Genomic DNA, 11,619 nt, shown 5'->3' on the forward strand with positions numbered 1-11,619 from the left:
CCAATGTACTCACATCCTACCTTACCTTTGTCTGTACACTATGCCTTGAATCTATGCTATTGTGCCCAGAAACCTGCTCCTTTTACTCTCTGTTCTGAACGAAAATTACAGGCCTTTCTCATCTTTTTAAGTGGGAGAACTTGCACAATTGGTGGCTGACTAAATACCTTTTTGCTCCACTGTATATCTATCCTACCCTGTCTTTCTAAGGTCTTCGAAAGCCAAGATAACAAACAGATTAATGGCCTCCCGGGTGGCGCAGTGGTTAAGGGCGCTGTACTGCAGCACCAGCTGTGCCATCAGAGACCCTGGGTTCGCGACTGGGAGGTCCGTTGCGCGACGCACAATTGGCCTAGCATTGTCCGGGTTAAGGAGGTCTTGGTCGGAAGGTATGTCCTTGTCTCATCGCAGATCAACGACTGTGGCAGGCCAGACACAGTGCGCGCTAACCAAGGTTGCCAGGTGCACAGTGTTTCCTTGGTGCGGCTGGCTTCCGGGTTGGATGCGCGCTGTGTTAAGAAGCAGTGTGGCTAGGTTGGGTTGTGTATCGGAGGACGCATGACTTTCAAATTTCGTCTCTCCCGAGCCCGTACGGGAGTTGTAGCGATGAGACAAGATAGTAGCTACTACAACAATTGGACACTATGAAATCCCAACATACCTTCTCCGCTATGCAATCTGGTTTCAGAGCTGGTCATGGGTGCACCTCAGCCACGCTCAAGGTTCTAAACGACATCATAACCGCCATCGATAAGAGACATTACTGTGCAGGCATATTCATCGACCTGTCAATCACACCATTCTTATTGGCAGACTCAACAGCCTTGGTTTCTCAAATGATTGCCTCGCCTGGTTTACCAACTACTTCTCTGATAGAGTTCAGTGTGTCAAATCGGAGGGCCTGTTGTCTGGACCACTGACAGTCTCTATTCAATAGATCACTGCCACACCTGCTCGCCCGTCCAGCATCACTACTCTGGACGGCTCTGACTTAGAATACGTGGACAACTACAAATACCTGGGTGTCTGGTTAGACTGTAAACTCTCCTTCCAGACTCACATTAAACATCTCCAATCCAAAATTAAATCTAGAATTGGCTTCCTATATCGCAACAAAGCATCCTTCACTCATGCTACCAAACATACCCTCGTAAAACTGACCATTCTACCGATCCTCGACTTTGGTGATGTCATCTATAAAATAGCCTCCAACACTCTACTCAACAAACTGGATGCAGTCTATCACAGTGCCATCTGTTTTGTCACCAAAGCCCCATACACTACCCACCATTGCGACCTGTACGCTCTCGTTGGTTGGCCCTCGCTTCATACTCGTCGCCAAACCCACCGGCTACAAGTTATCTACAAGTCTCTGCTAGGTAAAGCCCTGCCTTATCTCAGCTCACTGGTCACCATAGCAGCACCCACTCGTAGCACGAGCTCCAGCAGGTATAGCTCACTGGTCACCCCCAAAGCCAATTCCTCCTTTGGTCGTCTTTCCTTCCAGTTCTCTGCTGACCATGACTAGAACGAATTGCAAAAATCTCTGAAACTGGAGACTCACATCTCCCTCACTAGCTTTAAGCACCAGCTGTCAGACCAGTTTACAGATCACTGCACCTGTAAACAGCCCATCTACCTACCTCATCCCCATACTGGTATTTATTTATTTTGCTCCTTTGCACCCCAGTATCTCTACCTGCACATTCATCTTCTGCTTTAAGCTGAGTCTAACTCTAATTCGTACAGGACAAAGTATCTACAACTACATATCTAAGGCTGGTGATCTGTCCAATAAGTGAGGGTAAATCGTAGGCATTCTCTGCCTTCCACTTTATTATTTGGAATATATGGGTAACTTTTCTCAAGCGTTCAAGGACGGTTTAGATGAATATATATTTTTCTTAAGGGACGCCCATACATTTATTTCAGTGTTCCAATCTTCTCCATGGAGGTAACCCTTATAACATTTACTCCCTAACCTGCCACTGATTCAGACATAGGGCTCCAGGTGAGTCTGGCAAATTATTTTTATTTAATCAGGCAAGTCAGTTAAGAACATATTTCCAATGACGGCCTACCCCGGCCAAACTCTAACCACACTGGGCCAATTGTGTGCCGCCCTATAGGACTCCCAATCACGGCTGGTTGTGATACAGCCTGGAATCGAACCAGGTTCTGTAGTGACACCTCTAGCACTGAGATGCAGTGCCGTAGGCTCCCGAGTGGCGCAGTGGTCTGAGTGACAAACTATCAACCGAGGGAGGAAGCGGTAAGCTACTCCACTTGCACATTGTGCAGCATAACGGTTTGTCCTGAACTACACATTCCCCTAAAAACATTCCTGAACAGGTGTATGTATTGCTGGACGAAACAGGGACTTGAATTTTTCCAATAATTTGCAAAACAGAACAGTTGGACTAATAATTAGGCCTACACCCTAGACATATACGCTTGCAGCGTTATCCAACCAACATCTCCCTGTTTTTCAACGTGTCGTTCAGAACAACACTGTTTACGTTTAATTCAACGTTGCAATGTTTTTTCGTACTGAAAGCAGACCAGACCTGTTCTCAGATTTGAGTAGGCCACACCTGCCCTCTGTTGGCGGTCTTGACTAAGCAGTTTGTAACTAGCAATCGATTGTAAACTATTTGTAGACAAACTCCTTTCATGATTTAGGCCTATTCAAACAGGCAGATGTTAACTCAGGTGAAGTTACCCTTCCAAGTGACTATTATTCGAATAGTACTAAAATGTTGCCATGGTTAATCCTGTTGAGGCCTACATCCTGTGTAGGGCTCAAATCTGGACATTGGCACCACCAAGTGTAGACATTAAGTCAAATGCATAATTTGCTCCTTCGTGTGCACAGCCCTGGTCTAAAATGCTTGAGATGGTACCTGAAATATGTGCCATGTGTGTCTATCGTGGACTCAGTCACTTTACATATCCATCTGCCACTCTTATGAATAAGACTGCATTAGTCACTAGTGACAAATGCTTGATTTCACCATGCACATGCATGCTGTGGTTGTTATAGAATTTTGCAATGGCTTCATCTCTTATAAGGCTGCAATATTTTCAGTTGTGTGTGTGTGTGACATTTCAGCAAGTAACAAACTGCATCTGAACAGCATTGTCCACTTATGTCGGTTGGTTTGAAACCATTTGCTTTGATATGGAATATTAGATTTTAACATTTTACATGAGCAGTAGGGAATTTCCAAATACACTCATGAAGTAATGAAGCGTGAGACTTTGTTTTGGTAAGAATGGTTCCATTTTATTTACATTTACTCCCGTGCCATGAGTTTCTGCTTCTTCAGCTTCTTCTGAGAAACCTGCAGGACAAAGCATGTCAGACCAACATATACACCATACCAATTCTGATAACACCCACATACGAACAGAATAAAAATGTAAATGTGTGGTTGCTCAGCCTCATTCACATTTCTTTTCATGGGTAATCCAAAGGTGTCCTAAGAAAGTCATCATTGCAACCATCTCATACAGGAATGTATAAAAACCATAATGGTAAGGTCTGATAAGACTCCATGATTTAGAATGCCAGTAAACCATTTTGTTCCCATCTGCAGAACTGCTGTTCCTTCTAATGATGCTGATTTTACATGAGAAATGTGGAAGAGTAAATATTATGAAAAAGATGCTAAGGAAATTGTGCAAAAGGCTTTGGCGTGTGTGCACCTTTTTTTTAGTGGCGACCTCCTCCTCTGGTTTGGGAACAATCTGCTCCTTCTCTGTGAGGATCATCTCAATGTGGCATGGAGAGCTCATGTAGGGGTTGATGCGACCGTGGGCACGGTATGTGCGTCTGCGCATCTTGGGGGCCTTGTTCACTTGGATGTGCTCGATCACCAGGGAGTCTACATCCAGACCCTGTCAGAATAGAGCAAAGACAAACCGGTCAACAAGTAAATCATCCACTTAGTTGTCAGAAATATACAGTACTTAATGCATACCAAATTAGATTGGTCATACAAGAATCATGACAACTCAATTCCAAGATCAGTTTCATGGTTAACGGTCATTGAAATCATGAATTACACAGCTTGAACACAAATAAAACAAATCTCAAACACGCAGACTTTGCTACAAGTTTGATAGCGTCATACTTTCACCCATCTCTCCACTAGGGCTAGGATTTGCCAAGGATTTCACAATACAATATTATCACTATACTTTAGGTGTCGATGCAACATGTATTGTGATTCTATATGTATTAAGATTCAATACTGATTTTATTGAGATTCCATGGTCCAAACACATTGCTCACCATGTCTACAGCAGAGGGACAAGAGAAAGCCACGAAAAAAGTAACTCTCCACTACAGGCCTGGAACAATAAATCTCAGGTCTAGCAAATAACGCAACCTTACCTTAAGCTCAGCGTTGCTCTCAGCGTTCTTCAGCATGTGGAGAAGGAACTCCGCACTCTTCTTGGGCCAGCGTCCCTGTGTCCAGTCAAACTGCTTGGCCTGCAGAAGAAAGGTTTTTAGTTGTGCATACCAGACTGGGCCAGGTTACGTGACCCCATTTCCGGTCCACATTGGGACAGATTAAGGTAGGCATAAATGCAAATGTGTGGTTGCTCAGCCTCATTCATGTTTCTTTTCATGGGTAATCCAAAGGTGTCCTAAGAAAGTCATCACTGCAACCATTTCATTCAGGCACACATTTAAAAAACATACAAGTACAAGGTCTGACACCCTTTCACAATTTCTGATGCCAGAAATATTGTAAGGCATTTTGTACCAGTCTCAAATGCACATTTAAAAAGGCAATTTTGTAACTTAAAATCCCACTACTTTTAAATGGGAAATACAGGAAAGAGTTAACATTCTCATAAAGATACCAAGCAGTCTCCCCTAAAGCCATTTCAATAGAGGCTAGGTCAACTATAATTGAAGCTCACCTGGGCACACCTGCCAACACCCCCATTGTAGCGGCGGAAGGGAACACACTGATGCTTGACGGTAACATCCTTCAAGTACTTGGTGGCCTTGCGGATGTGCATGCCTTTGATGGCCTGAGCTGTCTCACGGGTGTTCTGATGGAGAAAATGTTTTGAAAAATCAATAGTAGTCATTAAATATATAAATAACATGTTATAACATTTGGTCCAAAAGGCATGGATGCAAAATTGCTCAGTTATTTGTTAGATATTGTCACATTTGATTCCAAAGGTCTCCAATGTTATCATCATAGCAAAGCACCACACCTAAATCTGTACTCATTTATGTCTACGAATAAATACCAATTACCACCAAACTACCACATTGATAGAACTACAGTAGACAACCAGACAATAATCAACTTCGTGTCACTCAGAAAAGACAACGCCTTACCTTGAAGTGAACCCGGAGATTAGAGCCCCTCGACTTGCATGCTGTGTGGGGGGGAATCCAGCAATAATTAGTGAGGTCACAAAACAAGTATGGTGATTAAACAACGGTAAGTTTACGAACATGCGGTTGCTCAGCCTCATTCATATTTATTTTCATGGGTAATCCAAAGGTGTCCTAAGAAAGTCATCATTACAACCACTGCATATGGGGTACGTTTGACTTAATATCATGGGTAATTGCAAAGTCCGTTAAGACTTGACCATGCACGCTGCCAGAGGATAGTACCTAGCTAGCATTAGCGACCTAGCCAATCAATGAAGCCAGGGAGACCATCACAACCCGGTAGATACTCACACTTAGTCGGGTTCTCGGGGTCGAGCGAATAGCGGACCATTTTCAGAGATCTGCAAACGATAACATGTTTGTTAGTTTATAACAGACCGGTGTCCTAATCGGCGAACGTGTCAGTGGGTTGTTTGAGAAAACAAATCCGACATACTGGAGGATGCGCTACGTGTTACTTAGCTAACGTTAGTATAACTAGAACGTTTCTGCTTTAGTTACAACCAAATACGAATAAATCACATAACTACATCAATACGACAATGCATTTTTTTATACGGATTCAGTCGTAGGACGTTTTCTTGTTGGTAGCAAAGGTAAACTGTAAACCGGCGTGCTACATGGGGCCAAGAAAATCCCCAATATTACAATATTTTATTGAAAAGATACAAGCATGAACGTCGACGTTTCTTGGTAGTAGTTGTAATACATGTAAATTAAACATTTAAAGAGTCGGGATGCCGTAGATATTGAAGAGATTAGATGGATTTTCAGACCCATTTTTATATCTGTTCACTTACTTTCTCAGGCCGCGGAAGGGAAGAGGTAGAAAAGAGCATTCTGGGAGTAGAAGTCGTGAATGTCTTCTCGCGAGATTTTATGAAATTTTAACGGTTCTTTGGTGTAATTTCTGACAAGCATTTATTCCAATGAAAAGAACAATATTAATACTTATTGATGACACACATTTCTCTAACTACCTTAATATGTATCATATAACATCATACATCCTTATGTGCTTGTACTGTTGTTTTGGGGACCACTCATCTCCACCACAAATTATATGGTGTGCTGCAGGTCTTATCACTCAAATGCAGGGGCTAATCATTGAAATGTTTATCAGCTAAAAGAGTCTCTCATTTCCTGGTGCTGCTACCTGGGCAAATATTCAACATGGTACCACCTGTGACATCACTGATCTACAAAAGAGCTCCTTGTTATCAGAGAACTAATGCAGATTGTCAGGTCATGTTTTTTTCTGGACTGTCGATCACTTATATGGTATTTATTGGTAGACACGGAGGGCTTCTTTAATGCAAATATCTATCAAGTTTTAACAAATCATACTGTAAATATATAAACAGTACCTGTCAAAGTTTAGACACACCTACTCATTCCAGGCTTTCTAAAATTTCTACTATTTTCTACATTGTAGAATAATAGTGAATACATCAAAACTATGAGATAACACATATAGAATCATGTAGTAACCAAAAAGTGTTCATTCAAAATATATTTTAAATTTGAGATTCTTCAAAGTAGCCACCCTTTGCGTTGATGACAGCCTTATATACTCATGGCATTCTTTCAACCAGCTTCATGAGGTAGTCACCTAGAATGGATTACAATTAACAAGTGTGCCTTGTTAAAAGTTAATTTCTGGAATTTCTTTCCTTCTTGATGCATTTGAGCCAATCATTTGTGTTGTGACAAGGTAGGGATGGTATACAAAAGATAGCCCTATTTGGTAAAAGACCAAGTCCATATTATGTAAAAAACAGCTCAAATAAGCAAAGAGAAACGACAGTCCATCATTACTTTATGACATGAAGGTCAGTCAATCCGGAACATTCCAATAACTTTGAAAGTTTCTTCAAGTGCAGTCGCAAAAACCATCAAGCGCTATGATGAAACTAGCTCTCATGAGGACCGCCACAGCAAAGAAAGACCCAGAGTCATTAGAGTTACCAGAAATTGTAGCCCAAATAAATGCTTCACAGAGTTTAAGTAACATACACATCTCAACATCAATTGTCCAGAGGTGACTGCATGAATCAGGACTTCATGGTGTAATTTCTGCAAAGAAACCACTACCAAAGGACACTGATAAGAAGAAGAGACTTGCTTTTGGCCATTGGACATTAGACCAGTGGAAATCTGTCCTTTGATCTGATGAGTCCAAATGTGAGATTTTTGGTTCCAAACGCTGTGTCTTTGCGAGATGCAGAGTAGGTGAACGGATGATCTCCGGCTGTGTGGTTCCCACTGTGAAGCATGGAGGAGGTGTGGGGGTGCTTTGCTGGTGACACCATTTGTAATTTATTTAGAATTCAAGGCACACTTTAACCAGCATGGCTACCACAACATTCTGCAGTGATACGCCATCCCATCTGGTTTGTGCTTAGTGGGACTATCATTTGTTTTTCAACAGGATAATAACCCAACACACCTCCAGGTGTGTGTAAGGGATATTTGACCAAGAAGGAGAGTGATGGAGTGCTGCATCAGATGACCTGGCCTCCACAATCACCCAACCTCAACCCAACTGAGATGGTTTGGGATGAGTTGGACCGCAGAGTGAAGGAAAAGCAGCCAACAAGTGCTCAGCATATGTGTGTACTCCTTCAAGACTGTTGGAAAAGCATTCTATGTGAAGCTAGTGTGCAAAGCTGTCATCAAGGCAAAGCGTGGCTACTTTGAATAATCTCAAATATAAATATATTTGGATTTGTTTAACACGGTTTTGGTTACTACTGTCAAACCCTGATCTGTCTTACCTGTCCTTGTACTTGTCTCCACCCTCCTCTAGGTGTCGCCCATCTTCCCCATTATCCCCTGTGTATTTATACCTGTGTTTTCTGTCTGTCTGTGCCAGTTTGTCTTGTTTGCCAAGTCAACCAGTGTTTTTCTCTTAGCGCCTGTTTGTCCCAGTCTCTGTTCTTCTCATCCTCCTGGTTCTGACCCTTGCCTGTCCTGACTCTGCCTGACCATTCTGCCTGCGCTTGACCTCGAGTCTGCCTGACCTGGTGGGCCAGAGTCCAAAACGGTACAGGGTGGCAGGCAGACACAAGGTCAGGATTAGCTAGAATGGTCTAAAATAAATATCAGAGCTCAAACCATCTGCCTCCCCTGTCTGCATCTGGGTTTCTCCTTGTGTCGTTATAACTACATGATTCCATATGTGTTATTTCATAGTTTGATGTTTTCACTATTGTTCTGCAATGTTTAAAATAGTAAAAATAAAGAAACCTTGAATAAGTAGGTGTGTACAAACTTTTGACTGGTACTGTGTACTATATATATATATATATATATATATATATATATATATTTTTTTTGTCACGTGCACAAGTACAGTGAAATGCCTTTCATGCAAGCTCCAAACCCAACAATCAATATCAATGAAGCACTAAAACTAATATACGGTAGAACAAAAACAAACAAGAAATTGAAATCAGAAGAACATGAGAATGTAAGAAGCTTTATATAGGGTCAGTTCAAATACCATATTTACAATGTGGAGGGATAGAAGTAGATACTGTATGTACAGTATATTGGCAAGGTGACTAGGCATCAGGATATACAGTGCCTTCAGAGACTATTCACACCCCTTGACTTTTTCTACATTTGGTTGTGTCTGAATGTATAATTGATTAAATTTAGATTTGGTGTCACTGGCCTGCACACAATATGCCAATATAGAAGTGTTTTTAGAAATGTTTACAAATTAATAAAAAATTAAAAGCTGAAATGTGCTGAGTCAATAAGTATTCAACCCCTTTGTTATGGCAAGCCTAAATAAGTTCAGGAGTCAACAGTTGCTTAACAAGTCACAATAGGTTGCATGGACACACTCTGTGTGCAATAACAGTGGTTCATATTACTTTTGAATGACTACCTCATCTCTGTACCCCGCACATACACTTATCTGTAAGGTTCCTCAGTCAAGCAGTACATGTTAAATCCAGATTCAACCACAAAGACCAGTGTGATTTTCCAATGCCTTGCAAAGAAGGGCACCTATTGGTAGATGAAAAAACACAACAAAACATACATTGAATATCCCTTTGAGCATGGTGAAGTTATTAATTAGACTTTGGATTGTGTATCAATACACCCAGTCATTACAAAGATACAAGTGTCCATAACTCAGTTGCCGGAGAGGAAGGAAACCATGCATGGATTTCACCATGAGGCCAACGGTGACTTTTAAATTGTTATAGAGTTTAATGGCTGCGATAGGAGAAAACTGAGGATGGATCAAAACATTGTAGTTACTCCACACAATGAACCTAAATGACAAGAGTGAAAAGAAGGAAGCCTGTACAGAGTAAAAATATTCCAAAACATGCATCCAGTTTTCAATAAGGCACTAAAGTAAAACTGCAAAAAATGTGGCAAAGAAATTAACTTAATGTCCTGAATACAAAGTGTTATGTTTGGGGCAAATCCAACACAACACATCACTGAATACCGCTCTTCATATTTTCAAGCATGGTGGTGGCTGCATCATGTTATGGGTATGCTTGTCATCGACACTGACTTATTTTTAGGATTAAAATAAACAAAATAGAGCTAAGCACATCCACAATCCTAGAGGAAAACCTGGTTCAGTGTGCTTTCCAACAGACATTGGAAAGTTGAAAGACATTGCCTGGTACGACGAATAACGATTCCTGTTGTGTCATGCTGATGGCAGTCAGGCTGTTCTGGAGGCAAAGGAGGTTCGACCCGGTGCTAGATGGGTGTACATAATAAACTTACCACTGAGTGTATAGCCTGATACCTTGTCACTTTTCCCCTGCCTACATGTACATATCTACCTCAATTACCACATATCCCTGCACATTGACATGGTATTGGTACTACTTGTATATACTATAGCTTCATTCTTGTGTGTTTCGTTTCTCATGCATTTTTATTTGAATTTTATTTAACTCTGCATCGTTGGGAAAGAGCTTGTAAGTAAGCATTTCACTGTAAGGTCTACACCTGTTTTATTCGGCACATGTGACAAATACAAATTGATTTGATTTAATGTGTAGTTGGCAGAACCAGAGTAAGAACTTTCATTCAAATACAGGGGGTAGAGAAACTAGACTCTCGACTCTTATCAATATGTAAAATGTGTGACATTCTTTTTTAGAAATGTTATTGGTTGTGATCCTCAATGTCAAGATATATAAACAGTCACAGAGCAGTATCAAAATATTATTCCCATAAAGGTCATAGAGCCATCATATCTACAGTAGTAGCACAGATAGAACAATGGGACAGATATTTCACCAGATGTATAAATGCGAAGCATCAGCTTGTCGTTACCACGGAGGAAGCCCAGTGGCTGGCAGTAGGAGAAGATGGAACGAGATGGATTTTGGCCGAAATTCTGCAAATTTTCTCATCGATTAAACATTTAATCTCAATACAGTTTTCTGTTTCCAAAACTAGCATCTCTGGCGAAAGTTTCAAAAAATGTTGTTGTTTAGGAAGGAAAAGGCTAATTGAATTATTGCACACGCGCAATTCAGAGTATGCCTTCCCTAACAGACAGGCTGTGGTCAATCTTGGTTTAGTTATAAAAATCTTTGGTAGTAGTGTGTAAAAAAAGTAGAAATGAAAAGGACGGGGCCTCCCAGGTGGCGCAGTGGTCTAAGGCACTGCAATGCTAGCTGTGCCACCAGAGATTCTTGGTAGCCGGCCGCGACCGGGAGGTCCATGTTAGGGTTAGGGAGTCTCGAGTGGCGGCCGGTCGCCAGGTGTACGGTGTTTCCTCCGACACATTGATGCGGCTGGCTTCTGGGTTGGATGTGCGTTGTGTCAAAAAGCTAGGTTGGGTTGTGTTTCGGAGGACGCATGGCTCTTGACCTTTGCCTCTCCCGAGTCCGCACGGGAGTTGCAGCGATGAGAAAAGACTGTAACTACTACCAATTGGATACCGAGAAATTGGGGACAAAAAAGGTGAAATGAAAAAGACACAATATGGTAATATTAAAACCAGTAGTTGGCATACATATATGTTGTGTTGGGAGATGGTTTGACCAGCTACTTAAACAATTGTATGTACACTCTCACATTGGCCAAGACAGCCATGCACAACGTCGCACTATAAATAATGTTGAGCGGTGACAACTTGTGTTGATGTACAAAAATAAAGGTATTACACACAAAAGGTGTATTAACTAGTTTCT

General features: G+C 41.5%; 1 protein-coding gene and 3 non-coding genes across 4 annotated transcripts; all 4 read right to left on the bottom strand.

Moving 5' to 3' along the window:
- Positions 1-3,260: 3,260 nt before the first annotated feature.
- LOC135548296 (large ribosomal subunit protein uL22) lies at positions 3,261-6,275 on the bottom strand. The gene is made up of 7 exons (XM_064977748.1): positions 6,232-6,275; positions 5,723-5,772; positions 5,369-5,409; positions 4,936-5,070; positions 4,400-4,498; positions 3,709-3,900; positions 3,261-3,344 (listed from the first exon to the last, which is right to left on the bottom strand). The coding sequence occupies exons 2-7, from the start codon at positions 5,760-5,762 to the stop codon at positions 3,297-3,299; spliced, it is 555 nt and encodes a 184-aa protein (XP_064833820.1). The 5' UTR covers positions 5,763-5,772; positions 6,232-6,275; the 3' UTR covers positions 3,261-3,296.
- LOC135548962 (small nucleolar RNA SNORD58) lies at positions 3,434-3,503 on the bottom strand. Its single transcript, XR_010456913.1, has one exon. It is a non-coding gene; the product is annotated as a small nucleolar RNA SNORD58 (small nucleolar RNA).
- LOC135548961 (small nucleolar RNA SNORD58) lies at positions 4,608-4,677 on the bottom strand. Its single transcript, XR_010456912.1, has one exon. It is a non-coding gene; the product is annotated as a small nucleolar RNA SNORD58 (small nucleolar RNA).
- Positions 5,494-5,563, bottom strand: LOC135548963 (small nucleolar RNA SNORD58). The gene has a single exon (XR_010456914.1). It is a non-coding gene; the product is annotated as a small nucleolar RNA SNORD58 (small nucleolar RNA).
- Positions 6,276-11,619: the final 5,344 nt, after the last annotated feature.

The sequence above is a fragment of the Oncorhynchus masou genome, chromosome 11 (assembly GCF_036934945.1).
Source record: "Oncorhynchus masou masou isolate Uvic2021 chromosome 11, UVic_Omas_1.1, whole genome shotgun sequence".
NCBI lineage: Eukaryota > Metazoa > Chordata > Actinopteri > Salmoniformes > Salmonidae > Oncorhynchus > Oncorhynchus masou.